This window comes from Malaclemys terrapin, chromosome 10 (genome assembly GCF_027887155.1).
Source record: "Malaclemys terrapin pileata isolate rMalTer1 chromosome 10, rMalTer1.hap1, whole genome shotgun sequence".
NCBI lineage: Eukaryota > Metazoa > Chordata > Testudines > Emydidae > Malaclemys > Malaclemys terrapin.
In genome coordinates, this window is record NC_071514.1 from 78,419,732 (window position 1) to 78,446,250 (window position 26,519).

The 26,519-nt window shown below is 48.5% G+C and overlaps 2 protein-coding genes across 4 annotated transcripts in view; both read right to left on the reverse strand.

Moving 5' to 3' along the window:
- Positions 1–11,570, reverse strand: part of RADIL (Rap associating with DIL domain) — a 75,901-nt gene extending 64,331 nt beyond the window's left edge. For both annotated transcript variants that reach the window (XM_054041802.1, XM_054041801.1), the window contains exons 1-2: positions 11,459–11,570; positions 5,904–6,015 (exon numbers count right to left, since the gene is read on the reverse strand). The gene's annotated coding sequence lies outside the window, so the exon portion shown is untranslated. The remainder of the gene's footprint in view (positions 1–5,903; positions 6,016–11,458) is intronic.
- Positions 11,571–23,671: 12,101 nt separating this feature from the next.
- Positions 23,672–26,519, reverse strand: part of MMD2 (monocyte to macrophage differentiation associated 2) — a 41,646-nt gene continuing 38,798 nt past the window's right edge. For both annotated transcript variants that reach the window (XM_054042576.1, XM_054042577.1), the window contains exon 7: positions 23,672–25,841. In XM_054042576.1, the coding sequence (XP_053898551.1) occupies positions 25,638–25,841 (204 nt within the window). In that variant the 3' untranslated portion in view covers positions 23,672–25,637. The remainder of the gene's footprint in view (positions 25,842–26,519) is intronic.

Sequence of the window (26,519 nt, forward strand, 5' to 3'; positions counted from 1 at the left end):
AGAAAGGTGCTGGGCTGACAACCCTGGAAACCGCAGGCTTCTCTTTATCCCAAAACAGGTACAGCACAGACAGCATCAGGGCAAGCTTCCTCCACCCTACTACTGTGCATCAAACCTAACAGGAAGGTACCACCTAAGTCTACATCCCCCATTCAGTCCCAGGCCTCTGCTGAGGCTGTCAACAACACCGTCAAGCAGGGCCAGTTGTGATGGCCCTATGGGTTTAATGTGGATACTTGGGGCCTGAGCCCATGAAGCTCATTTTGCTGCAGACACTGAGCAGACATCAGACAGTGACTAAGCGAGGTTGTTACTAGTATCCTGGACTGGACGTGAAATGGCAGCCTACAGGCGAAAGGTTCTACAGAGCCAATTAGCACTGCTGTTACATTATCACTACTACTTTGCACTCTTGGAGCGCTTTCCATTCAAGGATCTCGTAACCCTCCCTCTGAGGCAGACATCAATCATCATCATTAACCACAGTTAGCATATCTCCTCCACAGATCTCAGAGCACTTCACAAAGATGGCGAGGCCTCATTATCCCTCTTTTATTAATACTGTACTATAGTGGCTCTCAACCTTTCCAGACTACTTTACCCCTTTCAGGAGTCTGGTTAGTCTTGCATACCCCCAAGTTTTACCTCACTTAAAAACTACTTGGCTTACAAAACCAGACATAAAAATACAGAAGTGTCACAGCTCATTATTACTGAAAAGTTGCTGACTTTCTCATTTTTACCATATAATTATAAAATAAATCGATTGGAATATAAATATTGTACTTACATTTCAGTGCATAATATATAGAGCAGTATAAACAAGTCATTGTCTGTATGAAATTTTGGTCTGTACTGACTTCGCTAGTGCTTTTTATGGAGCCTGTTATAAAACTAGGAAAATGTCAAGATGAGTTGATGCACCTCCTGGAAGACCTCCACGTCCCCCCAGAAATATGTGTACCCCTAGTTGAGAACCACTGTTGTAATAGAGGCAAAGAGAGACCAGGGGACTTACCTAAATTCATACAGTAAATAAGCATCAGAGTAGGGTTGAGACTGAGACATGCCCGATCGACAGGGCCACTTCGCCTCCTGTAGACGATGCTATTTCTGTCAGGTCTTTCATAATATCCAAGAAGAGCGCTAACGTTATCAGAAAGATCCTCTGTCGGCACTGGACAGACTCCAAACTACCTTCCAGCCCAGGATGGGAAAGCGCCCTTGCTGCTAATGGAAGAGGTCACCTTCTGGTCTTATTGTTTTTTGTGAGCGGTGGGAACTTCTCCAAGGTATAATCTCTCTGCCTTCTCCCATTCAGTCTGCACAGGTGCACATATCACACCCAGCTCTAGCCTCAGTGGGATCCCCTTTCCCTGCTCCCATACAGCCTTACTGATGTCCCTTCTCATGCCCTGTCCTCCCTTATCACCTTCCCCGTACTGCTCACATCACTAGGCTGCCCCTTACAAGAGCCATTTGTGCACCCAGGGCAAAAGGGGGCAGGGAGGCAGACACCTTTCCCTATTAACTCACAGGCCTCTCCCCATCCCTGCCTGGGGTGAAGTGGATGAGGCAACTGAGGCACAGAAAGATTACATGACTTGTGCAAGGTCAGTGGCTCTAACGCAGAACTAGTGACTCCCAGTCTGCAGCTATAAGCACTGGACCATGCTTTCCTCTCCTGGGTAATATCTCATTTCCAATCCTGAGTCAGACAGTCTCCCCTGAATCTGTAATAGCATTTACCTTTGCAGTGATTCAGCTCAGAAAGAAACAAAGCAAGAAACAGAGAGGAAAAAAACCTTGCTCCTTTCCCCTCCTGCTCCAAAGCAGAGAGATGACTTTCCCTCCTGGAGTAGCAGCAGCATCCAAGAGCAACGGGCTCCCTGAAAGGTCTCTCCCTCAGGCAGGCAATTAATAATGGCAAAAACAGATAGATGGTCAAATAAAAAGAGGGTGTCAGCCCCAAAGCACTGAGCAATGGGATTGGTCCATTGCAGTGAGGGAAAGTTCTCCACAGGAATGTGTGCAGCAGAGTATTAGAAAGGGGTGAATCCCCCACTACACACATACAAACTGACGCTCAGCTCCAGGCCTGGTGTGAACACAGATGGATTTGTGGACTAAATGTGTGATTACAGCAGCCCCTAACACCACAGCCAAAATCAGGCCCCATCGTGCTAGGCGCTGTACAGATACAAAGTAAAGGACAGTGCCTGCCTCTGAGTTTACAGTCTACATACACACGGCAGAGAGAGGGTTGGAGAAAGGAGGTTTTATCATCCCCATTTTACAGATGAGGAAATAGGGCAGAGAGACATTCAGGGTATGTCAACACTGCAATTAAACACCCGGGGCTGGCCTGTATCAGCTGATTCAGGCTTCTGGGGCTCGGGCTGCGGGGCTGTAAAACTGTGGTGCAGACACTCAGGCGCAGGCTGTAGCCCGGGCTCCGGGACCCTACAGCCCGCGCCTGAACACCTACACCGCAATTCTACAGCCACACAGCCCGAGCCGAGTCAGCTAGCCCGGGCCGGCCGCAGGAGTTTAATTTGCAGTGTCTTGTCAGTTAAAAGAATGCAGTATTTAGCTTGAAAAATATATAATCTTGGGGGCTCTGTTTGCTGTATTTTGTGGTTTGTGTTGACTTATCTATGAGGTTCATCATAGCATCTAAGCGCATCAAATGTTAATGAATTTATTCTTCCTACATCCCTTTGAGATAGGGAAATACTATTTTCCTCCATCTCACAAATGGGAAAACTGAGGCACAGGGATTCTTGCCCAAGGCCACACAGGAAGTCTGTGGCAGAGATGGAATTAGAACCCAGAACTCATGAATTATCATGTAGTGCCATAGAAATGTTAAATAATAATAATCCACAAGACCGTTCTTCTTCCCTCGATTTAGAACCTGACCGTCAGTTCTGATTTAAAAACCGAGTTTGGCATTCTCTAGAAAATAACATCTCTCGGGAGCATTGCTGTAGCAACGGGCTCAAGCCATGAGGAGAGTAAATCTCAGGTCATTCAAAAGTGACCCCAACTGGCTGATTGAGGACCAACTTTCACAAGCCCTTAGGATCAGAGATGGTGAGTAATTTTCCAACAACCTTTTTTTTCATTGGGAAGTGTTGATTCATTGAAACTATTTGCAGGAAAGGGCTGGTTACATAAATCTCCCAGTTTGAACATTATTTGAAGAAAGTTTCAAGACTGTCAAAACATCCCATTTGGGCATTAAAAAAAAGGTTCAATGTATCTACTTGAAATGACTTCTCATTCTGAAATTTTAATTTATACAAAAAAGGTTAAACATTTTTTTAAATGATCAAAATCAAAACAAAACATATTGACTGACCCAAATGCAATTTTTTTTTATCGGTTCACAAAAATTTGAGAATTTGACTTTTCATTCCGTTTTGGGACAGAAAAAAAATCTTTAAACGTCAAAAAACCTTGCAGGATGGGAAAATTGTTTCCTGCCCAACTCTACCTAGGAAAGCCCAATCAGTCCTCACGAGCAATAGATTGCTGGAGCATGACAAAGGGATTCTGGAAAAGGACAGAAGAAAAATTGATGCAGCTCTGTGTATGTCTACACTAGATGCTGCAACTGTTCCACTCTAGCACTATAGTGTAGACCCTCTTCTGTCGCTGTAGTAAATCCATCTCCCTGAGAGGCAGTAGCTAAATCAACAGAAGAATTCTTCCGACCTAATGGTGTCAACACTGGGGCTTAGATCAGCTTAACTACATCTCTGATGGGTGTGAATTTTTCACACCCCTGAGTGACGTAGCTAGATAAACCTAACTTTCTAGTGTAGACCAGCCCTAAGAGTCTGCCCAAAAGACTCCACTGACAGATGAGAGAGAGAGAAAATAACTTTTATGTAAGAATCATTTAGAACAGGGGTCGGCAACGTTTGGCATGCGGCTCGTCAGAGTAAGCACCCTAGCGGGCCGGGCCAGTTTATTTACCTGCTGATGCGGCAGGTTCGGCTGATCGCGGCCCCCACTGACCGCGGTTCGCTGTCCCGGGCCAATGGGGGCGGTGAGAAGCCGCGGCCAGCACATCCCTCGCCCGCGCCACTTCTCGCCGCCCCCATTGGCCTGGGACGGCGAACCGCGGCCAGGGTGGGCCGCGATCGGCCGAACCTGCCGCGTCAGCAGGTAAATAAACTGGCCTGGCCCGCGAGGGTGCTTACCCTGGCGAGCCGCGTGCCAAACGTTGCCGACCCCTGATTTAGAACATCCAGATAGCTGTGTATTTTCCCAGCTAATCTCATCACTGCAAAACTACCTACAGCACCTATACAACTTCATAACACTTCCAACTGCAGAAACCATTCCTTCAAGCCCCAAACTTAGGCAGCTAAAACCATATGTGCTTTTTAAAGTGCCCATCTGAATTTTAACTACATTGTTTATAGTGCAGCAACTTTTGTGTTCTTTTTGTAGAACGCCCTATGCAAACTCAGCTTCTCTAGTTCCAGAGGCCAAAAACTTCAGAGCAAAATGGGTTTCATCCATACAAACAGGGCCGGCTCCAGGCACCAGCTTGCCAAGTAGGTGCTTGGGGCGGCCACTCCGGAGAGGGGCGGCACGTCCAACTATTCGGCGGCAATTCGGCGGATGGTCCCCCACTCCTGCTCGGAGCGAAGGACCTCCCGCCGAATTGCCACCGCAGATCGCGATCGCAGCTTTTTTTTTTTTTTTTTTTTGCGCCGCTTGGGGCGGCAAAAACCCTGCATACAAAGAGGCTCCGAGCATGGTCATTTCACTGTTGTGCTGGTAGTGCAGGAAAGGCTCCAGTTTGCAATGTGCTGAGAACTCAGAGCCCTTATTGACTTTAAATGGAGTAATGGGTGTTCAGCCCATCCAAAAATCATGGCTTTCTGCAAAATACAAAATAAGATATGGTCTTATTTCCATCTGAGAGCCTAAGGCACAACATAGAGTGATAATGAAACATGTTCTTTCCAGACCTCTATGCTCATGGGCATCTTATAAGAAACTAAAATAGAGAAGAGTAGAACAAACACTGGGGCTAGCTTTCAACTAAGATCATCTCAGCTCATATTACCTGTGACAAAGTAACTCCAGGTCTACCAAGTCATTTGGGGGAGAAAATGTTCAAAACCACCTAAGCAATTTAGGCACACAAGCCTTATGGAGAGTCACTAGGTCTTGTGCACCTAAATGCCTCATGCACCCAAATCCCCCAAATCTCCTCCTTGGTGCTTACAGGACAGTTCCTCTATTATGCTATTATAAAACATGCACTGTTTGAGGACAAAAAGCTTGCAGCAGAGGTAGGCAGCTCCAGACATTCCAAACATTTGCCATATGCAAAAGTAGAAAGCAAGATTTTATTTTATTTATTTATTTGGCATTTACTGTTGAAAACTATAAAGGAATCAGCCAGCGGGTTGTTTTTTCCTCTCAGCGGAATCTGTATCAAGTATCTAGGCCTCTCTTTGCATGTCATGGAACACACAGACTGGCCACACCAACAATGGCTATTCATGATGCCATTATTTATTCTGCACTGTTATGGTAATGATCACAACAAATTAATGTGATGTTCATGTGGTCAACACATGTCCTCCCTTCTGAGCACTGCACTGCAATTTATCATTAGCGGGTCAATGGTGTTGTAAATAAAACACCACCAAATCTAATAGTCATTTAGGTTTGTTGGGGTATAATTTCAACGTCCCAAAATCAGCTGGGCAGCTCTTGTTAGTACCAAAGACAGTCATATGGACAGTTTCCTATGGCTGAGAGGAATCCCTACTCCCCCATTGTCTCAGCCCTCAGTAACTTTAAACATAGCAGCCTGTCCCAAATGTTCCAGCTAAGTGCCTCCTGATGCCTATTTAAAGACCTTTACTTACCTTGCCATTCTTTTCACATCTCTTTCTTTCAGTCACTCACTCTCCTCTTCATGGCAAACCCTGCAGCTTCCCCTGCATTATTCATTTTCACAGAAACTTGTTCCTCCAACTTCTGAAACAGGATAGGAAAATAGAGAACATCATTTCACTTTCACCCCAGTTACAAAGATCTGCACGAGCCATTCAATTATATCCTCTGAAGTCCTCCAGCGATGGTGCGATGTGATGGCTTATGTGTGTATAAGAGGCACAGGTCTGCTCTACTGAAATATATCAGCGGCTAGTGGATATAACAGCACCCCCTGGTGGAGCTGTTCTTTTATCTTTGGCGCGGGGGCTAAAGTACAGCTCTACCGTACTTAATAAAGATATCCCATCTCCTAGAACTGGAAGGGACCTTGAAAGATCATCAAGTCCAGCCCCCTGTCTTCACCAGCAGGACCAAGTACTGATTTTGCCCCAGATCCCCAAGTGGCCCCCACAAGGATTGAACTCACAACGCTGGGTTTAGCAGGCCAATGCGCAAACCACTGAGCTATCCCTCCTCTTACAGGTGCCCTCATATTTAGTATCCAGCTACTCTTCTCCAGCTTGATCCAAGTAGGCAGAGCATGGCATGTTGGGGCCTGTAGTCTCCATGGGCTAAACCTGCAGATGAAGGTGGCCCATGAGCTGATGGGTAGATGGTGAGCTGGCGACTGATATGGCTGTACACTTGCTTGTCCAACCATGACCCACCAAGGCACCTACACTCCACAAGGGTGCTGCAGCTGGATTGGCTGAGAGTCTGATACCAAGGCCTTTCTCAGCAGTGTGATCTCCTTAGCAGGGTAAGCCGGACTGAGACAGAGCCCGATAACGTTCAAGTCTAAATGTAAGACCGACTCCTCTAACAAAGCCTTGTCCAGTTAGCAGAGGCTACCCCAAAGGCACAAAGAGTGAGGAAGGGGGAGAGAAAGGCAAGGCAAGAAGGAAGCATTATACGAGAGGAAGGAAGGGAAGGTGAGAAAAAGAGAATGAGGGGAGATGGAAAGCACAGAGCCCTCTTTGGGCAGGCTCACTGCTATCTTTAGTTGATGGCTGTTGCTTAGATACTGTGATGACAGGTGCCTTCACAATACCTGAGAGAAACAGATCTGCGGACACATTCTTAGATTAATTACAAGGGATGCTATCCCCTTTTGGGATCACAGACCACTACAACCAGGTCTAGCAGCTCACTCAAAATCCCAGCAGCACTACTCCAAGATCATAAGGGGACAAAGTTGGAACAAGACTTCGAGAGAGTGCAGGGTCAGGAAGGAGCACATTTCCTTCAGCTCTTCCCTTTTTAGCCTATAAAAAAACATGCCAGGCACAACAGGTAGAGAGAGTCAAATACGCCAGTGGGTATAGCTAACAGATCAGCCCAGTAGTTCATCAAAGGTGCTACACTGCCCAGAGAAAAGCAAGTAGCCCTGGAATTCCCCCTGGGGAGCGCAACTTATTTTTGACCCTCTCAAAGATTTTCTTCCTCGGCTTGTTATGTTTTGCCGTGTCTTTCTATATTAAGGAGAGCTTTTCCCGTCAGCGTAGTTAAACCACCTCCACGAGAGGCAGAAGCTATGTTGATGGGAGACGTCCTCCTGCCGACATAGTGCTGTCTACACTGGGGGTTAGGTCAGTGTAAGTACATCACTCAGGGGTGTGGATTTTTCACACCCCTGAGCAACATAGTTATACTGCTATAAGTCTGTGGTGGAGACCTGGCCTTAGAAAGAGGTAGCCAGTGCCGAGACATAATCTTTGTCATAGATTCACAGAGTTTAAGACCAAAAGGGGCCATTAAACCATCTAGTCTGACCTCCTGTATGTCACAGGCTATTAGATTTGACCCAGTTATCCCTGTACACAGCCCAGTAACTCATGTTTGGCTAAAGCACATCTTCCAGAAATGCAGCCATTCTTAATCTGAAGACATCAGAGATGGGAATCCCTGACTTCTCTTGGTAGCTTATTCCAATGGTTTATCATCCCCCGCTGTTAAAAATGTGTGCCTTATTTCCCATTTGAATTTGTCTAGCTTCAGCTTCCAGTCATTGGTTCATGTTATGCCTTTTCTATTTGAATAAAGAACTCTCTAGTATCCTGTATTTTCTCCCCAAGAAGGTACATGTACACTGCAATCAAGTCATCTTTCAGTCTTCTTTTTGATAAAATGACCAGATTGAGCCCTTCCAGTCTCTCACCGGAAAACATTTTCTCCAGCTTCCAAATCATTTTTGTGGCTTTTTTCCCTGCATTCTCTCCAATTTTTCAACACCCTTTTTAAAACGCAACACCAGAACTCTACACAGTATTCCAGTACTGGTCTCACCAAGGCTGTGTACAGAGTTAAAACCCACTCCTGACTTCTACTCACTACTCCCATTTATACATCCAAGGATCGCATTAACCATTTGTGCCACAGCATCGCACTGAGAGCTCACAATCATTTGCTTATCCACAGACCCCTAAATCCTTTTCAGAATCACTGCCTTCCAGAATACAGTCTCCCATTCTGTAGGGATTGCCTGCCTTCCTTGTTTCTACATGTATAATTCTGCATTTGGCTATATTAAAACATATTTTACTTGAATGGGCCCAGTTTACTAAGCAATCCAGATTGTTCTGTAGGCCTGGCCGCTCATTGCTATTTATCTCTTTGCCAATCTTTGTCTTAGCCGCAAATTTTATAAGCCGTGATTTTATATTTATTTCCAGATCATTGATGCAAGTACTGGCTAGCCTCAAGTCCTGAAGGGGCTGCAAAACCCCTCTAGAAATACAATGATGATCCCCTTCTGACAACTACTTTTCGAAAGCTGTCAGTCAGCCAGTTCTGAATCCATTTAATGTGTGCTTTATTGATACTATATAGTGCTAATTTATTACTCAGTATGTTGTACAGTAGTAAGTCAAATGCCTTACAAAAGGGTAAGTATATGACATCTATGCAGTTATCTTTATCAACCAAACTTGTAATCTCCTCACAGAATGAAGGTTTATTTGACAAGAACTATTTTCCATGAAACAATGTTGACTGGCATTAATTATATTCCTATCATTTAATTCTTTATCAATTGCAAGCCATATCAGCTTTTCCATTATTTTGCCTGGGATTGATGTCAGACTGATCAGCCTACGGTTACCTGGGTCATTCCGTTTGCCCTTTTTGAATACTGGCACAACATTAGCACTCTTCCAAGCTTCTTGAATTTCCCCTGTGTTTATCCCAGAGCATGCAGGTTACACACAACAATGGGAAGGTGGCTGTGCTTGCCTGTTGCACATGCATGTGTGCTGCTTATTTCAGATTTAACTGTCCAAGAAATACAACCAGTGAGGCTATTTATCTCAGGTCCCTTTTTGCAGAATTTCCTTTTTTAAATGGAAACCAGAGTCGCAGCCTCAGACGGAGAGCAGCAAAGACACCGTGGGCGGATTGAGGGCTGGCTCCAACACTACAATGTGGAACAAATTATAACTCCAAAGGCAAAGGAAATGAGAAGATTGTGGACCCAGAGACTTAGACTTACATCCCTTAACTATTAAATCCTGACCCTCTACAGATCCAAGACCAACGTAAAGTGAGCTCATGCAGACCGTTTGCTTTGGTGAGGTGTCCCTTGGCCCCACCTTCACCCTGTATAATGGGGATGGGAGTGACATTGAAGAAAAGAAAAGGCATCACTCAAACTGACTCTGTGATTAACTTTCCTGTAGGGTGAGGGATTTTGAGTCTATGGTGGCAAATGGGAAAGCTGAGTGAAATGAGAAAGGTTGGACTAGTCAGTTGTTTCTCCAGTCAGATGTCAGATGGAAAATTCTTTTGCTTATTCAGAATAAGGGAACATCTAGTACGGTGATAAAGACTTGAAGAGAAAACCTGAAGACTCACAGGTTTGAGACTCAGCTGCTGGTGCCTAACTGGAAGATTTCACATTCAGTGCACAGGGACTGCAGAGACACCTCTGGAAATGCCTTTGTAGTGATGAAAGCCGCCCTCTCCTCTCTCCAGGGTGTAACTATCAAGTCTGCCATTTAGAGACTGATAGTTAATCAAGTGTGTTGCATCTGTCATATTTAGGGCCTGATCCAACTCCCAGTGAAGTGAACAGGAGTCTTGCCATTGACTTCAGCCAAAGTTGGATTGGGCATTAAACTCCTCAAAGCATTATTAATTATTACTATTATTATTAATTTGTATTTCAGCAGCACCTAGGCATCCGAGGCATGGGCAAATGCCTCATTGGGATCCAGGAAGTGGGCGCTGTAAAACCACAGAACAAAATGATGGTTCCTTGCCCGAAAGAGCTCTCAGGAACCATGTCTTACTACAAGTTTGTCAACTGCTATCTACAGCTATGGCACTACTTGAACAGATGATAAGACTCGAGGGCCTGATCCTACAAATTGCAGAGCATGTTCTACTCCTGCCGAAGTCAATAGGGGTCTTAATATGAATCTTTTAAAAACGAGTTTTGCTCGGCCCCATATACGCACTGGCCCTGCAGTAATGCCCAGGTACAAATGACAATCCTCTGAGCTGTGTACTGTATTCAGGAACTGTATTTTAAAGTGTGTGTTTGCTTTCTGCTCACTTTCAAGCATCTGAATCTCAGTGGACTCTCTAATTAGGAGTTCTTAATTATCACTGGAAAAATTATGAACTGATCCTGTACAGTGCTGGAAATAGGCAATCCCAGAGCAACTGACTAACTCCCCTGCATTTTCTTCATAATTTACTGAAGTTACTTAAACTCCAAAAGAAATTGCTCTCCTCTCCCGTGGGCAATTGTGTAGCAAACATTTTCCTGCTAAAGCCAGACATTCTGGGACGGTCGAGAGCCTGAAAGTGGGTGAAATGGGTTGTTTAGGGGGGAAGGGAGTGAAAAAGCAGCAGGATCCCCCCACCAAACCATCAGGTTTGCTTCTTTACAGTCTGGTGTTATTCGCCAGGCAGGTTTGGTCTCCAATGGCAACCAGACAAGCCTCAACTCTCGCTCTCTGGCTTCACTTTCTAAGGGAAGGAAAACAAATATTCCAGCTTCTGGGACCAGCCTCCCTGCATTCGCGGTGCCTCTGTGCGGGTTTGCTGGGACCCTTCTCAGGGAGGGCGGGTCGCTGCAACCCAGTGTGACATTGTGTCCATCCCAATGCCTGCGTGTCTCCTTGGCTCTCGCTCTAGATCCTTGTTGGTGTCTCTCTCAGCGGGTGTTTGCGTCTGTCTCAATGCCGGTCAGCCTGTCAGTCTGTCTGTCCGGGGCCCGTGTGCAAGTGCCTCGCAAGTGTGTGTGCCCGCATGTCTGTCTGTCTCCCGCTGGCTGCTTGCCCCCAGCCCTAGGGGAGCCGCGCTGCCAGCCCGGGGGGGGGGGTGTCTCCTGTCTCCCTGGCCCCCCTTTTTCTGTCTCTGGCTCCTCAACTTGAAGCCACTTTAGTGGGTCACCCCCACGCCCGCTCAGCCTGCCCCGGGCTCTCCCCTGCCCTTGCCCGGGGCACTCTGCAGGCTCCGCACCCCCCGAGTCGTTACTCACCGTCCCTGGCCGAGGGGCTCCGCTCGTCGGGCGCCTCTTCCCTGCCGCGGCTCCCCGCCCCGGCCAGCCCGGCTGCAGAGGGCAGGAGCCGGCGCTAGCCGAGCCCCGCCGAGCCCGGAGCGCTCACGTCCCGCCAGCCGGGGCGGAGATGGCAGTGGAGAGGAGGCGGCTCCGCGGCTCCAGGGCGCCACCTTCGGGATCCTCAGCGCGACGGGCCCGGGGGCCGCGGGGCGAGCTCGGCGGGTCCCGGGGGCACCCGCCCAGCCCTAGGCCCGGCCCGGGAATCGGACCGGCCCCGCTGTCAGACCCGCGCGGGGAAGGGGCAAAGGAGGCACCGAGCAGCCTCCTGGCCCGAGCCTCTGCCTCCGGTGTCTGCTGAACAGCTGCCGCCTTCCGCCCCAGAGGTGGCTGCGTGTCCGTGGTGGGTGACTGAGCCCCCCTGCATCCCTTACCTGCCTCGTGGGCTGTCGTGAGAGATATTATGCGTTTGGATCAGGGCCCAAGGACTGGCCATTAGGTGTCCTACAAACACATGGCAAACAGGTGGCCCTTCCCAAAGAGTTTACACTAGACCACTCATTATCAAGAGCTCTGTGATCCTGGTGTGGCAGGCACCGCAAGAGAGGAAATATTATTGAGAGTTACTATTTGCTGGGCGGAAAACGTGCTCGGAGCTGCACAAGACATAAACATTATTGTCCTCACCTTTGTCCTTCTAAATGGCCTGACAGCTGTCAAAGGCCACTTCCCTTCCCCTTTGTATTATGGTCACGCCTGTAGGCTCTAACTAAGATCAGGCCCTGAGCAAACACCTCACATAGCAAGAGATAGTCCCTGTCACAATCTAAATAGACAAAGATAAACGAAGGGTGGGAGGGAAATAAGGCCTTGACAGTATTGCACTGGTTTAGCTGAACTGATTTGGTTAAATGGATTTCATTAAACTACTGCGAAGCTCCGTTTGGATACTCTCCGTTTGGTTTAAAAGTGGCCTATTTCAGATTGTTTGTTAACGTAAGTCAATAACTAAATCAATAGCCGATTCTTAACCAAATGACTCCTTTCTGCCTTTGAAAATCTCCCCTGTAATTGGGTTTTGAACAGCAGCTCTGGATAAAGTGGTCTTAATGAAGATGAGCGTAAGGGGGGGCTAGAAAAACTCCCTCCAAATCAAATAGTTTTCTGTCTCTAACCCAGAAGGGTTTGCTTTGTGGGGAAGTCCCCCCCAAAATGTAAAGGGGTGTCAGAGCCTGTGTCTTTTCTGGTGCATTGCAACCAAACCTCCCAGTGCGCTGTGGCCCAAGATCTGGAATAGGATGTGGAAGAAATGAAATATGATAGCGCAGGAATCTGTAAACAGCATGAGATTAGTTTCTATATCCTAATTTTCTCTGCTCTCAGTCCCATGATTCAGCATTCCTGGTGTCATTAACTTACAATAAGCAAAGTGCAAGGAGACCAGGCCTGTGTGGGATGGAGAGAGATATGGTTCTGGAAATGAGGGCATCTGTGTAACAGCTGTGAGAAGCGAGCAAAGCCAGGTGGGTAGATTTCCCTGCCTACCCATCTCCTTCTGGGATGAATCCCCACCAGGGCAAGAGATAAAGTGGACAGGAGGAAGTACTTCTGAGCATATGCACAATGTGCCTCAAGTGGCATGTGACCAGAATTCATCACCGAATTTGGTCCTCTGGTTGGATCATTAGCTTCCCCGGCTTGGGCCGGGTGCTGACGGGGAGTGCGACATGAACACTGATCCATGACCCCTGAGGAAGTACTGACACACCTGTTTGGATCTTGGATTTCTAAGCACACTTGTTATCGGCAGTCGCATGATTAAGATCAGAAGTGCCAAAAGGTATGGAGAACGTGAATAGGGAATTCTTATTTTACCCTTTCATAGAACACAAGAACTAGGCATCACCTGATTAAATGAATAGGCAGCTGGTTTAAAACAAACACAGGTTGTTTTAAGTATTTCTTCACACAACGCACTGTCAACCTGTGGAACCTGTGGATGTTGTGAAGGCCAAAACTAGGAGTTGAAAAAAAAGAATTAGATAAGTTCATGGGGGGGAGGGATAGCTCAGTGGTTTGAGCATTGGCCTGCTAAACCCAGGGTTGTGAGTTCAATCCTTGAGGGGGCCACTTAGGGATCTGGGGCAAAATCAGTACTTGGTCCTGCTAGTGAAGGCAGGGGGCTGGACTTGATGATCTTTCAAGGTCCCTTCCAGTTCTAGGAGATAGGATATCTCCATTAATTTATTATTTATTATTATTATGAAGGATAGGTCCATCAATGGCTATTAGCCAGGATGGGCAGGACAGAAGCCCATGCTCCAGATGTCCCTAAACCTCCAACTGCCAGAAGCTAGGACTGGGAAACAAGATGGATCACTCTAAATTGCCCTCTTCTGTTCAGTATCAGAGGGGTAGCCGTGTTAGTCTGAATCTGTAAAAAGCAACAGAGGGTCCTATGGCACCTTTAAGACTAACAGAAGTATTGGGAGCATAAGCTTTCGTGGGTAAGAACCGTTCATTCCCTCTGAAGCATCTGGCATTGGCCACTGTCAGAAGACAGGATACTGGGCTAGATGGACCATTGTCCTGACCCAGTATGGCCGTTCTTATGACCATTGCTGAGAGCCATCAAGACTGCAATCTAGGGCCACCAACTAATGGTCCATCTCCATGGAACAAAGGCCTTCCTACCCAGGAGCTGGCAAGGGAGAGGAACAACCGTGACTGGCTGGACTGGGAGTGTGAACACACGGCACTGAGCTACGGGCTCTGTTTTAGAGCTCTGTGCAAGGGGTCCTGACCATTGGCACACATAAGAAGGCAGTACAGGAGAGACTTTGCCCCGCCTGCAGTTCTGACGAACTACACACTCACTGAAGGGGTGAGCTCAGCCAGGGGAGAATGTCTCTCAGGACTTCAATTATTTTCAATTATCTGCAACTTGAGTGCTTTTAATGGCAAAGTCACTGTGGTTAAGAAATTCCTTCGCTAAGTCTGTGTTCTTTGCTTGCTTGCCAGGGTTTCTCTGAAGGAATTAAATGAGTGTCCACACCCTGTGTAGAGCTCCGAGGGAGTGCATGAGACTGGGAAGACCTAGAAGGTCTCAGACATTGGTTTGAGGGTCTAGGGAGTTAGTGTCCAATGTCCCAAGGAAGGATGCAAGACGAGAGGGCTGGGCCCAGAATGCCTAGCGTTCCAGAGCTAGAAACAGTGATGAAACTACCCAGAACCAGCAGACTCAGAATTATATGGGACCCAGCAATTGGGTCCACTTGCACAGACTGGTGACCATACAGAGGGGTACTGGGCCAGTTTATAACTAAAGCTGGTAAGGAAATATGCTCAGTAGATAATGTTTTCACCCCTCAGCTCATAGAGAGTATTACAGCGCATCCTTATCACACGTACCACTAGAATGCCCACACACCTCTCAACATAAACAGCCACACATGTCCCAGCATCGCTGCATGAGAGATGAGGGATGCAGTTAACAGATAAACCGCATGGCCCAAGCACTCCAGCAGGGGGAAGCCAGTCTGTATGCAGCCGCAGAACTCAGAATGAATTTTTGAGCTAGAGTCAGATTTTGATCTCAGTTATTCTGGTGTAAATCCAGAATAATGCAAGTCAAAGGAATCCCTGAGGAGTTACACCAATGTAACTGAGCTCTGTCAGACTCTGGCCTCTCATACGAGCTGATAGCATTTTCAGTAGCAAGTATGCAAAGCTGGGGAAGTGAGAAGCCAGAATGGCTGAGGGGTGTAATTGCTATATACGTCCCAGCGGCTTGTGCTGCTGATCTGTGTATTGACTCACAAAGAGATGTTGTAGGTGCAGTTAGAAATAGGGTGACCAGACTGCAAGTGTGAAAAATCGGGATGGGGGTGGGGGGTAAAAGGAGTCTATATAAGAAAAGACCCAAAAATCGGGACTGTCCCTATAAAATCGGGACATCTGGTCACCCTAGTTAGAAACTAGGGGCCGAATCCTGCTCCCACGGTAGCCAACGAGGGTCTTGTGTCTCCTGTTTTGAATCCCGTACAGTCTGATCGTTACTGGCTCTGAGGCGCCCTTTACAGATCACACTTGGTTTCCTGTTTCATCATGTCACCAGCCTCTGCTGAGTTCCACCCACTACATTTGACACAAGTGAAAGGAGGAAGACTAAAAATGACAGGCCAGAGGTGCCAACAAGGTGTTTGGAAATGAAGCCACTGTGGGGACTTTCTTCCTTTTCTCCTGGATTCACCCAAGGTTCTGAATACCCTTCACCCAGAGCTTCTCGGGGAAAAGCTGCATACTGAGACATTGTAGGTGGGCGTCTCTGTAAACCACTGGAACGAGTCCACAAAAAAGACAGGAACAACCATCAAATTCTTTGCCTCCAGGGAAACTTCCCATCTTGGAGTTCAATCCAGGCCCATAACCCTGGTGCGGAGCCCCCCAAGCTCTCCAGCAGCATTCTTCTTCTCACCAGAATTCCCCCCGGGCGATTTATAGTCCTTCTCTCATGGTAAAAGCGGACATTAAATTAACCCCTTGTTTCCCAGAGACCAAATAGCATCTCTGCCCCATCAGACCCTCTTATAGTGAAGCCATTTCCCACCCCACCATCCCTTGATCTGCTTTGCTCTAAGCCATCATTTACTGAGACCTATTGGCATTCTTGTTCCATTCACAGCAAATGGAGCTTCACTATAACTGAGTTCCCCACGTGCAGCTCATCACAGGACCAGCTCTTAAGTATCTTCCACTGCCTATCACTCTGGCGAGTCTTTATTTGCTTTGGACTATGTTCTATAATCAGTTGTGTAGCGAAAAAGAATATGACTTAATGCTGGCCAGACAACAATGTTGCATTGGACTGGTGATTACAATGCAATGGGTAAAATATGATTTCATGTCAGCCCCATAACGATGGTGCATTGGGCTGCCTATGTTACATCTTGGCTTGCCAATTCTCCTCTCCTCATTTCTCGGTGATCCTATTTGGGGAGAGTAGGAGATCAGATTGCTGAGTGTGGTTTTGTTGTTGGTGTTGGTTTGTTTAAGATCCTCCAAGAAAACTCATTTTGACTTAACAAACACACTGGAGAAAAAGCAGGCACAAATGAGGTATCTTGAGTCTTTATTTAAATCCTACTCCACAAGAAATGATGTTCTCTAGCATTATCATTATATTTTTTATTAAATACTGTGTTAAATATAAAATACTGATTCACAAGAGTGGATGGCATAAAATACAAGACACTAAAAAAAAATCACTCTACAAATCTCATTCACAGACATCCTAAATGTTACAAGTCATTAAAAGTTAGTATCAAAGGTTATGACAATCAGATAATCCCTGGTTATACAATAGAAAGGACTTATAAAGCACAAGAAGATCTGGAACTTGACAGTAATGAAGCCTTCTGCTCGGCAAATCCTGCACTGTGTGAATGAGATCTGAAGCCAGAGCAGATATTCAGAGGCACAATGGGAGTTAAACTTTCACCTCCCATTGACAAGCCATGGGAATTGGGCAAACAACTCTCATTTCTGCCTTTGAAAATCTCCCCCTTGATTTGGCTTTAAGCAGGAGCTCTGGCTAAAGTGGTCTTAATGAAGATGGGCATAAGGGGGGCTAGAAAGACCCCCTTCAAATCAAATAGTTTGCTGTCTCGAGTCCACTCTAACCCCCAAGGGTTTGCTTTGTGGGGAAGTCCTCTCCAAAACGTCAAGGGGTGGCAGAGACGGTGTCTGGTCTGGTGTATTGCAACCAAACCTCTCAACGTGCTGTGGCCCAAGATCTGGGATATAATATGGAAGAAATGAAATATGATAGCGCAGGAATCTGTAAACAGCATGAGATTAGTTTCTATATCCTAATTTTCTGTGCCTTCGGTCCCATGATTCAGCATTCCTGGTGTCATTAACTTACAATAACCAAAGTGCGAGGAGACCAGGCCTGTGTGGGACGGAGGGAGAGATGGTTCTGGACATGAGGGCATCTGTGAGAGAGCTGTGAAAAGAAAGCAAAGCCAGGTGGGTAGATCTCCCCACCCGCCCACCTCCTATAGGGATGAAGCCCCACCAGGACAAGGAGATAAAGTGGAGTGTTTTGCATAGGAGGTGGGGGGCTAGGCAGGAGGAAATGCTGCCGCACCTGTTTGGACCTTGGATTTCTGAGCACACGTGTTATAGGCAGTGTGACCATTAAGACCAGAAGTGCAAAAATAAAGACAGCAGGTACTAAAGTGGCAGAACCATTTCTTAATTGCTGCTCCCAGCTGTGGTCATCTTTTCCTTTGTTTATTTACTGCTCAAGTTTTGGTGCCTCATTGGTCACTTTGTGGCCTTCGTTACTATGGGTTATTTGCCCAGCAGAGGAAATCACGTTTCAGGTTCTCTACCGTACACATCTGTCCTATGGAACTCTCTCTCTGTGACACTGAGTCAATGAAAGTGAAGGAGGAAAGTAGCTGTAGGCTGGAGCTGCTCTCATTCTGATGTGACTCTGAGACTCAACTCTAGATCTGTTAAGCAGCCACCTGGTTCAAGGTGAAGTGGGTCTCCTTCAGAATCAAGTACGTAGCAGCGCTGGACAATCTCAAAGTGCTTTACAAACATCAGTTCATCAGCCCCGTGAGGTAGGTCAGTATCATTATCCCCATTTGACAGCTAGGGAAATTGAGGCACATAATGTTTAAGTGACTTGCCCAAGGTCAACCAGCAAGACAGTGGCAGAGGTGGGGAAGTCCTGCCTCCCAGTTCTGTGCTCAGGCCACACCTCCTTCTATCATAACCAGGAAATGGTCCCAAACAACCACCTGTTCAGTTTACACAGGTTTATTTTCCTTACCAGCTGGTAAGGATTAAGAGCAGCCACAGGGTAAGAACCACAGAAGCAGGGGAAGGGGCACTGAAAGGCGCAGGGAGGAAACAGCCATACAGATTCCTATTTCATGGGCTCAACCCAGGGCAGTTCAGCCCCCAAAGTCTGGGTCTGGGACTCTGGATTGGGCCCCTCTCTTCTACTGAGGCTATTGGACATTTAGATCTCAGTTTTGGAAAGGGGGGGTCCCACTTGTACATGGAGCATTGCCACAGAGAGCTGCTAAGGAGAGTTCAGGCAGAGGGGATAGTAACTGGAGCTACACCACTGGAAACATCCCCTTTCTCCAGTGAGATGGTCCCGTGACAGACAGCCCACCCAGCTGCCTCTCCAGCTCCCTGGGGGCGATGCATGGCGGAACCAATTTCTCTGCCTGAGGTTTCCTTCAGTTCCTAAACACGTGGGAGATTGGCAGTGGAATAGCTCCTTGACGGTAAGGGGGCAAATTCCGCTCTCTTTCCCCCAGTGCAGCCCTGTTGATTTCAACTGTGCGACTGGGGGCCAACTTTGGCTCATGGTTTCCTTGAAGTGATCTCTTTCCCCTAGTGGGTAAGGCACTTGGATTCGCTCAGGTTTCTTGGGTTGTTGGAATCTGTCTGTGGTTACTAAGATATGGCTACTAAGATACTTTAAGTGTTACCGGATTCCCTCCCCTAATAACATCCCCTGTCCCTTGCATTCCCAGTCCAACCTCAGTGTGGGAGAACCTCAGCTCTCCCCTGCTGGGCTGCAGCAGGACCCACCCATAGGTGCTGGAATTAGTGGTGCTGCTGCCACACCCCCTGGCTTGAAGTGGTTTCCAGCTTATACAGGGTTTACAGTTTGGTTCAATGGCTCTCAGCACCCCCAGTATACAAATTGTTCCAGTACCCCTGGACCCACCTCTGCACTGCGGAGTCACATGCTCACTGCCTGCCCTGCATCTGCCTGACTCCAACTCCACCCAGCCCGATTGCTCTGTGAAGAGGACAGGGACTTGGGCAGCCACATAGGCCTTGCTAGGAACACAGGGCTTCTCCCCTCTGGACATGCGACAGGATAGAGCTTCTGCACTTGCAGACTCCAGGCAGCTTAGCTAAGAGGCTGTACAAATGACAGAGGAAAGCCACACGCACAAATATGTAGGCGCTCACACAAGCAACAGGGGAAAGAGAGCACTGGTGCCCTAACCAATGGATGTGTGAATACATGCAGGGGAGCTCCTGGTCGGGACATGTTTATCTAGCAATGCCACTTCCATATTTTCCTTATCAAAGCACAAACCTCTTGAACCAGAAACTTACAAGTGAGACCCCTCAGCATTTCAAAAGGGGGCAAATTTAACCAGGTACTTTCTAGACCTCTCTTTGGGGAATGACAATACACAGCAGGGCTTGTCCATTAGGGCCCAATCCTGCAAGTGTCCTCAGCTCCCATCCAGGTCAATGAGAGTTGAGGGCACTCAGCACCCACAGCGTCAGGCCCTTGAAAGTGTGTGGGATGGAAAACAGTGGCTACACTCCTACAAAACATCCCAAATCTTGTCAAACAAATGATGCAGTTCCGATTAACCCGGGGGATTAGCAGGGAAATCAGTCAGTTCAGAGGGTTTCCAGCTCTGCCTTTGAATTTGAGGGTAGGGCTAAAAAGGGAGGAATTCTTTCAGGCAATATCCCTTATGGGGAAAGAGTGACATGTTAATACACAAGGCCACACGTTGGTCCCCTTCTTGTGCACATGCAAATTGGCACTTGCAAATAGGGTGACTGTGCGCTTAAGACAGTTTTGCACCCTCTACTGGGTGTGCATACAAATTCTCCATGCCAGTTTGGCCCACAGTGACAATAAGGATTGCATCGTCCTTTGGAAGAGGGGTCACCTTTGATTTTTCTGAGCGTTGCTGAGTTGCAATGCTTCTTCCATAACACAATCATACGGTACACGTCTATAGTGCCTGCATCCAAGGATCTCACAGTGCTTTCCAACAACCCTGCATGGCAGGTAAATATCATCCCAGTTATACAGATGGACAAACTGAGGCACAAAGAGATTAAGTGACTTGCCCAAGGTCATACTGTGTGTCAGTGACAGCGATGTGTGTAGAACCCAGGAGTCCTGACTCCCAGTCCCTTTGGTAACTACAAGACAACAGTGCCTCTGTTCTGAATGTATTAAATTTATCTCCTATGGAGAAAAATACCCTGGCCCTGGCAGTAGGATCAGCTTGGATGCAGAGACACTTGGGTCAAGCAGACCCGACTGGAGGCCTGTCTCCAGCAAAGGCCTGACAGAGACGGCTCATGGGGATCTGGATTGGACTCTGAGCTGCTGGCAGCACAAGTAAACTGAGGAAGGAGATCTGCTGCTCCTTTAGGTTGGAGAAGGAAGGTTTTAAGCTGTTACCAATGTCACTGATCTGCAAGCTCCAGACCCACAGGGTATGTCTACACTGCAGCTAGGAGCGGGCTTCCCAGCCTGGGGAAGACAGACTCGTGCTAGCCCTGTTCTAGCCGCTAAAAGTATGCTTGGAGCTCGGGGGGGCGGGCAGGCTTAGAGTCAGGTGGCTAGCCCAAGCCACGGAGTGTGCTGCAACCTCCACCCTGCTATTTTTAGCACCAGCAGAGCTAGCACAAGTCAGTCTACCTGGGCAAGGGGTGTCTCTCCCAGCCGCACTGTAGACTTACCCACAGAGATCCAGAGCGCTCTCTCTGCAGGGTTAAAACCAGGCTGTGCACTTCACATGAGAGGCCGATGATGTTCAACTCTGTTATAGAGTTACTGGGCCAAGCCCATCCCTGGTGTATGTATCTCAAGTCAATGGAGATGCACTAGCCATTAATTTGGCCCATCGTCTCCCTTCCGAAGGGACCAGCAAAGAGGAGTTAATGGCCAGAGATGGAAATCTCTGCCCCAGGTTCCAGACTCTCAGGTGGAGCCTGGCCTGAGGGTTTTGGAAATTCAGCTGTGAGGTCAGCAGGTAGGGAGCTGTGGAGTGATGGTCTGAGATCTGCAGGCAGCGCCAGCTCAATGCCACCCTCAATATTAATAATTAAAAATCAGCGCATGACTTTCATCCTGACCCTTCCTTTCTAGATCGAGAGATTGGTTCCACTCCAGAGCTTCCCAGCAACAGATCAAGGAAATGGAGATCATGTCCATTGGATAAAGCAGAGGCCCACCTACTCACCTGTCCCGTAATGAGGGTGCAATTGCAGTCAGATATTGACATGTGCAATTACCTTATATTGCATGTGTAAATCAAGGCCATAATCTCACTCATAACAGTTCAGGAAGCCAGAATACAGGAATAAAACAGCTTTCAATTCCTAATGATCCTGTATTAAAAAAAACAATCCAAGTCGATGGCCGTTCATTCAAAAACTCCCTGCACCGTTGCTGGGAATAATAGCGATTGAGGGCATTTGAACCGTAAAAGCTCTGATAGCTCCCATTGATGATCATTCGGTTGTACCTGCTGGAAGTCAGGTTAATGACTTGGGGTCCCAATCCTGCTGGGACCCTGAACAAACAGCAGCAATTTGCAGACACTGACCAGAGAGACAGGAAACAGAATGTATGTTCTGCACATTCAGGGTGGTCCAAAGAACTGGGTAAAGAATCTGGCAAGCTCATCAGAATCCAGCGCAGACACAAAGGCATCCGATTGTCTGCAGAGTATCAACATTCACCCTGAGGGAGATCCTTAGCCCCAATAGGCCCCTCATTCCTGGCTGACAACTGCCTCTCCCTGACATCCATTCCCACTTCCATGCGTATGTTTTATAGGGGGCCAGCACCAAGATATTGCAATGGGTGGCGCTCTAGTCATACAACAGAGTTTCCCACCCTGACATGGAACTTCTTTAGTATAATCCTGTTCAATTATCTACCCAAAATTATAGCATCGTAATGATCCATCTCCCCTCTCAACACACCCACTGCATGGTAAATGGAAGAGTCCATCACACATGGGTTTTGGAGCTACAAAGATTCTCCTAAGAGTAGCTACAAATCTAGACTGCTGACAACCATCAAGAGAATGGCACTAACCCCTGTGTAGCCTACTAAATGCATGCAGCAACACAAAACTCCTGAATCCCGATCCACATTTTCTAGATTATTCTAGCAGGTTTACATTTCTAGTTTGCAAAAAACGATATCGAGTGAATCGTGATCCCGCCAGATGGAGGGGTTGATCCAGATTCACTCTCTTCCCTCTGCTGGGCAAAGGCACACAACTGGCAAACGCTTTGAACGGGGATCTCGCTTTTGAGCCACAGCTGGGACTGAAGATGGGTAGGAAAGCAAAGTGCATCATGTACGAAATGTCTGAACGCCCATCTATAAGGAATGTACAGAGTTGTACGCTTAATACTGGCTTAGACGCAAGGTTTTCCAGTGCTCAGGGACTCTAGGGAGTCCTGGAATGGATTCAAGTTTCAGTCAGATGTAAGGCTTTGTTGACCCTGGGCCCTCCAATCACAAAGTGCTTTTATAGATCATATCGTTCGCGAGCAAACCTGGGCAGTGTTCATTTCAAAAGCACTGGGGTCCCAACTCAGTGCTGCCCCCTCATCCACATGTGGCCAGTTGAGGTATTGCAGCTGCATATAAAATAGATGGCTCCCGCTGGAAGCTTATCAGTTCAGCTGGTCTTTGGATTGCAGAGCGCTGGTGAGGGCAGATGCGCTGCTGGAATAACCATCTCCATTCCATAGCCGGGGGGTCACTCTGAGGCTAGCAGGGGCGATGGCTTGTTTGCTTTGTTACATAAACTAAGACGTTAGCATTCAGCAGCATTTGGGGACAGGGGATGTTAGGAATTTTCTGTGATCTGATTAAACACTTAAAACAAACCTCAAATCCTGGGGAGAAAGTACAGGGTTCCAGGCCTGCCCTGGCTCTGTCAGTGAAACTCTCTCCTATCTCCCTTCTGTAACTAAGGCCTGGGAACTAGGGTAATAATTGAATCCCAGGGCATGGAGGCCAAATCCCTACCCCAGCCAAGAGACACCCTTGGAATTTGGGGTTCCCACTGAACTGATTCCCCAGGACCCCTACTCCCTTCACCAGACCCTATTTCTGGGGTGAAAGCATAATAAATTCTTACCGGTACGGGGGTCAGCTCCGGCCCCCAGAAGGGACGGGGCCTCAGGTGGAAGGGGCAGGGCTGGGGGGGTCAACCTCCCCCAGCCAGCCAATCTGCTCTGTCTGGCCCCTGCCACCTGGGGCTCCAGTTGCGATTTAAAAGGGCCCAGGGCTCCGGCCACTGCCGCGGTAGCAGCGGTGGTGGCCGGGAGCCCCGGACCCTTTTAAATCGCCGGCCCCGGGGCAGCTGCCCTTTTGCCCTGCCCTGTCGGCGGCCCGGGGTGGGCAAAAGGGGCAATGACGTTAACGTGGGCTGCATACGGGCCGGTACTGGCTTCTTACCGGTACACCGTAACGGCCCGTACCGGCTCACTTTCACCCCTGCCCTATTTGCTGCATACCGAAGCCTTGGACAACACAGATTTTCCAAAGTGCTGCGCACCTGCAACCTTAGTAGAAGTCAACAGAAACTGCTGGTGCTTAGCCCATTGTTCTGGCATGCTAACCATGCGCATTTTGACACCCCCTTAGTAACTAGAGGGTCTGTGGCAATATAAGGGATCCTCACCCAGCAGCAGGAGGAGAGCAGAGAAGAATAGACACCTTTGCATGTACAGAGCCTTTCAAAAGGATACAGAAGGAGTGAAATCGCTAAGGATACATCTACACAGCTAAAAACCCCACAGCAGCAAGTCTCAGAGCCAGAGTCAACCGATGGGGGCTGGGGAGGCAGCTGTTTGAGCTGGGCCTGGGCTCTGAAACCCTGCAAGTGGGGAGGGTCTCAGAGCCCAGGCTCCATCCCGCACTTGAATGTCCACACTGCTATGTTTAGCCCTGCAGCGCGAGCCGGAGTCAGTCAACCCAGGCTCTGAGACTTGCTGGCATGGGTCTCTTTGCACTGCATAGACGTACGCACCGAAATCTCTGCGTGGAAACAAGAGTGACGAAAGCCCTAGAATGGGAGCGGTTTCCTCTGGATACAGCTAAAGAGCTGTGCACAGGGATACAGCGTGCGAATCCTCCCCACTCTACAGAGACGAGATTTAAAACGTCAATGGAAACAACTCTCCCTACGGAAACCTAGGAACGGCCCGCCCTGCTCCTTCTCTGGCAGACTGCGACACTGGCAGCTGTATTCAAAAAGGGAATTCAGCCCCAGGGCCAGTCGGTCCCCAGGCCAGAGTTAAACTTGGTCCTATGAGTGGTAACATCCTAGGGTGAGGCAGGCTCCCTGACTCCCTTTGCATCCCACCTCCACACTTGGGATCCCAATCAGACCCCACACTAAGATTTTATCCTGCTGCTACAGACTGGCCAAACCCAGAACCTCTTTTCCAGCCCCGCTCTCTGCCTTCAGAATGCTGTGGGCCGGGGAAACGTGATCTTAACTGCCCCTGATTAAACCAAGCTCAGGTTCACCTTGCTCGTCGCTGCTACAAGAACCTGCTTTCCCCGAAGTTAGTTGTACAGTGGGGGCAGAGGGAGCGGGAGGCTAGCCCTTTAAGGAAAAAAACCCCTAAAATAGAGCCCCGTCAGATGACAGACATGTGAGGTCTGACATCTCCTGCCTGCTCTCCTTTCTGGGCAGAATCAAGGAGCCTTGTTTAAGAAGCTGTCCCCTTAACTATCTGCCAATGGAAACTCGTTAGAGTGGGAAACAAACCTGGTACCTTATGCTGGTGGTGTTCTCTGGTGTTAAGTGTCCATTCTGCCTATCCACCTTCATGCATCACCAGCCTCTAGTGTCCCTCCTGGAGCTAACAGCTTCTATCTAAGGGTAGCCTCTCCCCTTGAAAGCCGCCAGAGGGTCCAGCAGCCAGAACTGCAGAGACTGGGCTCCTGCTGGTTCGGGGCTCCCATCTGGACGAGGGTTTTGCAATTTTCAAGGTTGTTCGGGACCATGTGAACAAAGCCTTAGTACAAAGACCATTGCCCTGGTCGGGTCAGTCCGCTCTGCCAGCAACCCCATTAGCTGTTCATTTTGTTACAAAACATTTGCCTAACAACCGAACACTATACAAGGTTAAAATCAGTTTAAAATAAACCTTTCGGGCTCTTCCGTCTGCGTGAGATTGTCTGGAAACGGACACCAGAGACTCCCTCCCATCAGGGGAGCGGGCCCTGGGAATGGCTTTCCGTCAGGAATCAGAGCCAAGCTCCTTGGGAAATCTGCCCCCAAGTGCCGATTTGCGTGTCCCGTGTCGTTTGGGGCTCTTATCTGGACGTCTTGGCCTCCAGCGCGTTGGGCCGGTAGAGGTACCGCCAAATGGCATAGTAGTGGATGCCCGCTCCGGTTGCCACGAAGAGGTGCCAGATGGCATGGGCAAAGGGGATGCGCCCATCACTCTTGAAGAACACCGTGCCCAGGCAGTAAAAAAGCCCACCAGCCATCAGCTCCAAGAGGCCATCTCGGTTCGGCTGTTCGCAAACACAAGGAAAGATAAGGGTCAGCGGTGGGGATGCTGCACTGACCCTATTGCAGTGCCCTCTCCTTCGGGCACAGCTGAGACGGAATAGCGGCACCAATGGCTGGAGTGAGAGGGCAAACAGCCCCACCGGCGTCACTCCCACATCAGCCATCAGGGATTCGGCCCAGTATTTCACCTTTATATGGGACCGCTCCCCACAAAAGGAGCCTAAGCTTTGAGCCCAGATTAGGGAGCCTAATTCCACTCAAAAGGGATGCTGGGATGGCCAAGGGCCACTTTGAGAGTCCAAATGCCCCGATGGAGCCATGCAAGTTTGAGAAGTGGGTGCCCCGTACAGTACACGGCAGGCATTTAATGGCAGGGAGTCACACTAGACTGGGGTGGGGAAACTTTTTGGCCCGAGGGCCACATCTGGGTATGGAAATTATATGGCAGGCCATGAGTGCTCACGAAATTGGGAGTTGGGGTGCAGGAGGGCGTGAGGGCTCCGGCTGGGGATGCGGGTTCTGGGGTGGGGCTGGGAATGAGGAGTTGGGGGTGCAGGAGGGTGCTCCGGGCTGAGACCGAGGGGTTCAGAGGGTGGGAGGGGGATCAGGGCTGGGGCAGGGGGTTGGGGCATGGGACGGGGGTAGGGAGGGCAGGCTCCAAGTGGTGCTTACCTCAAGCC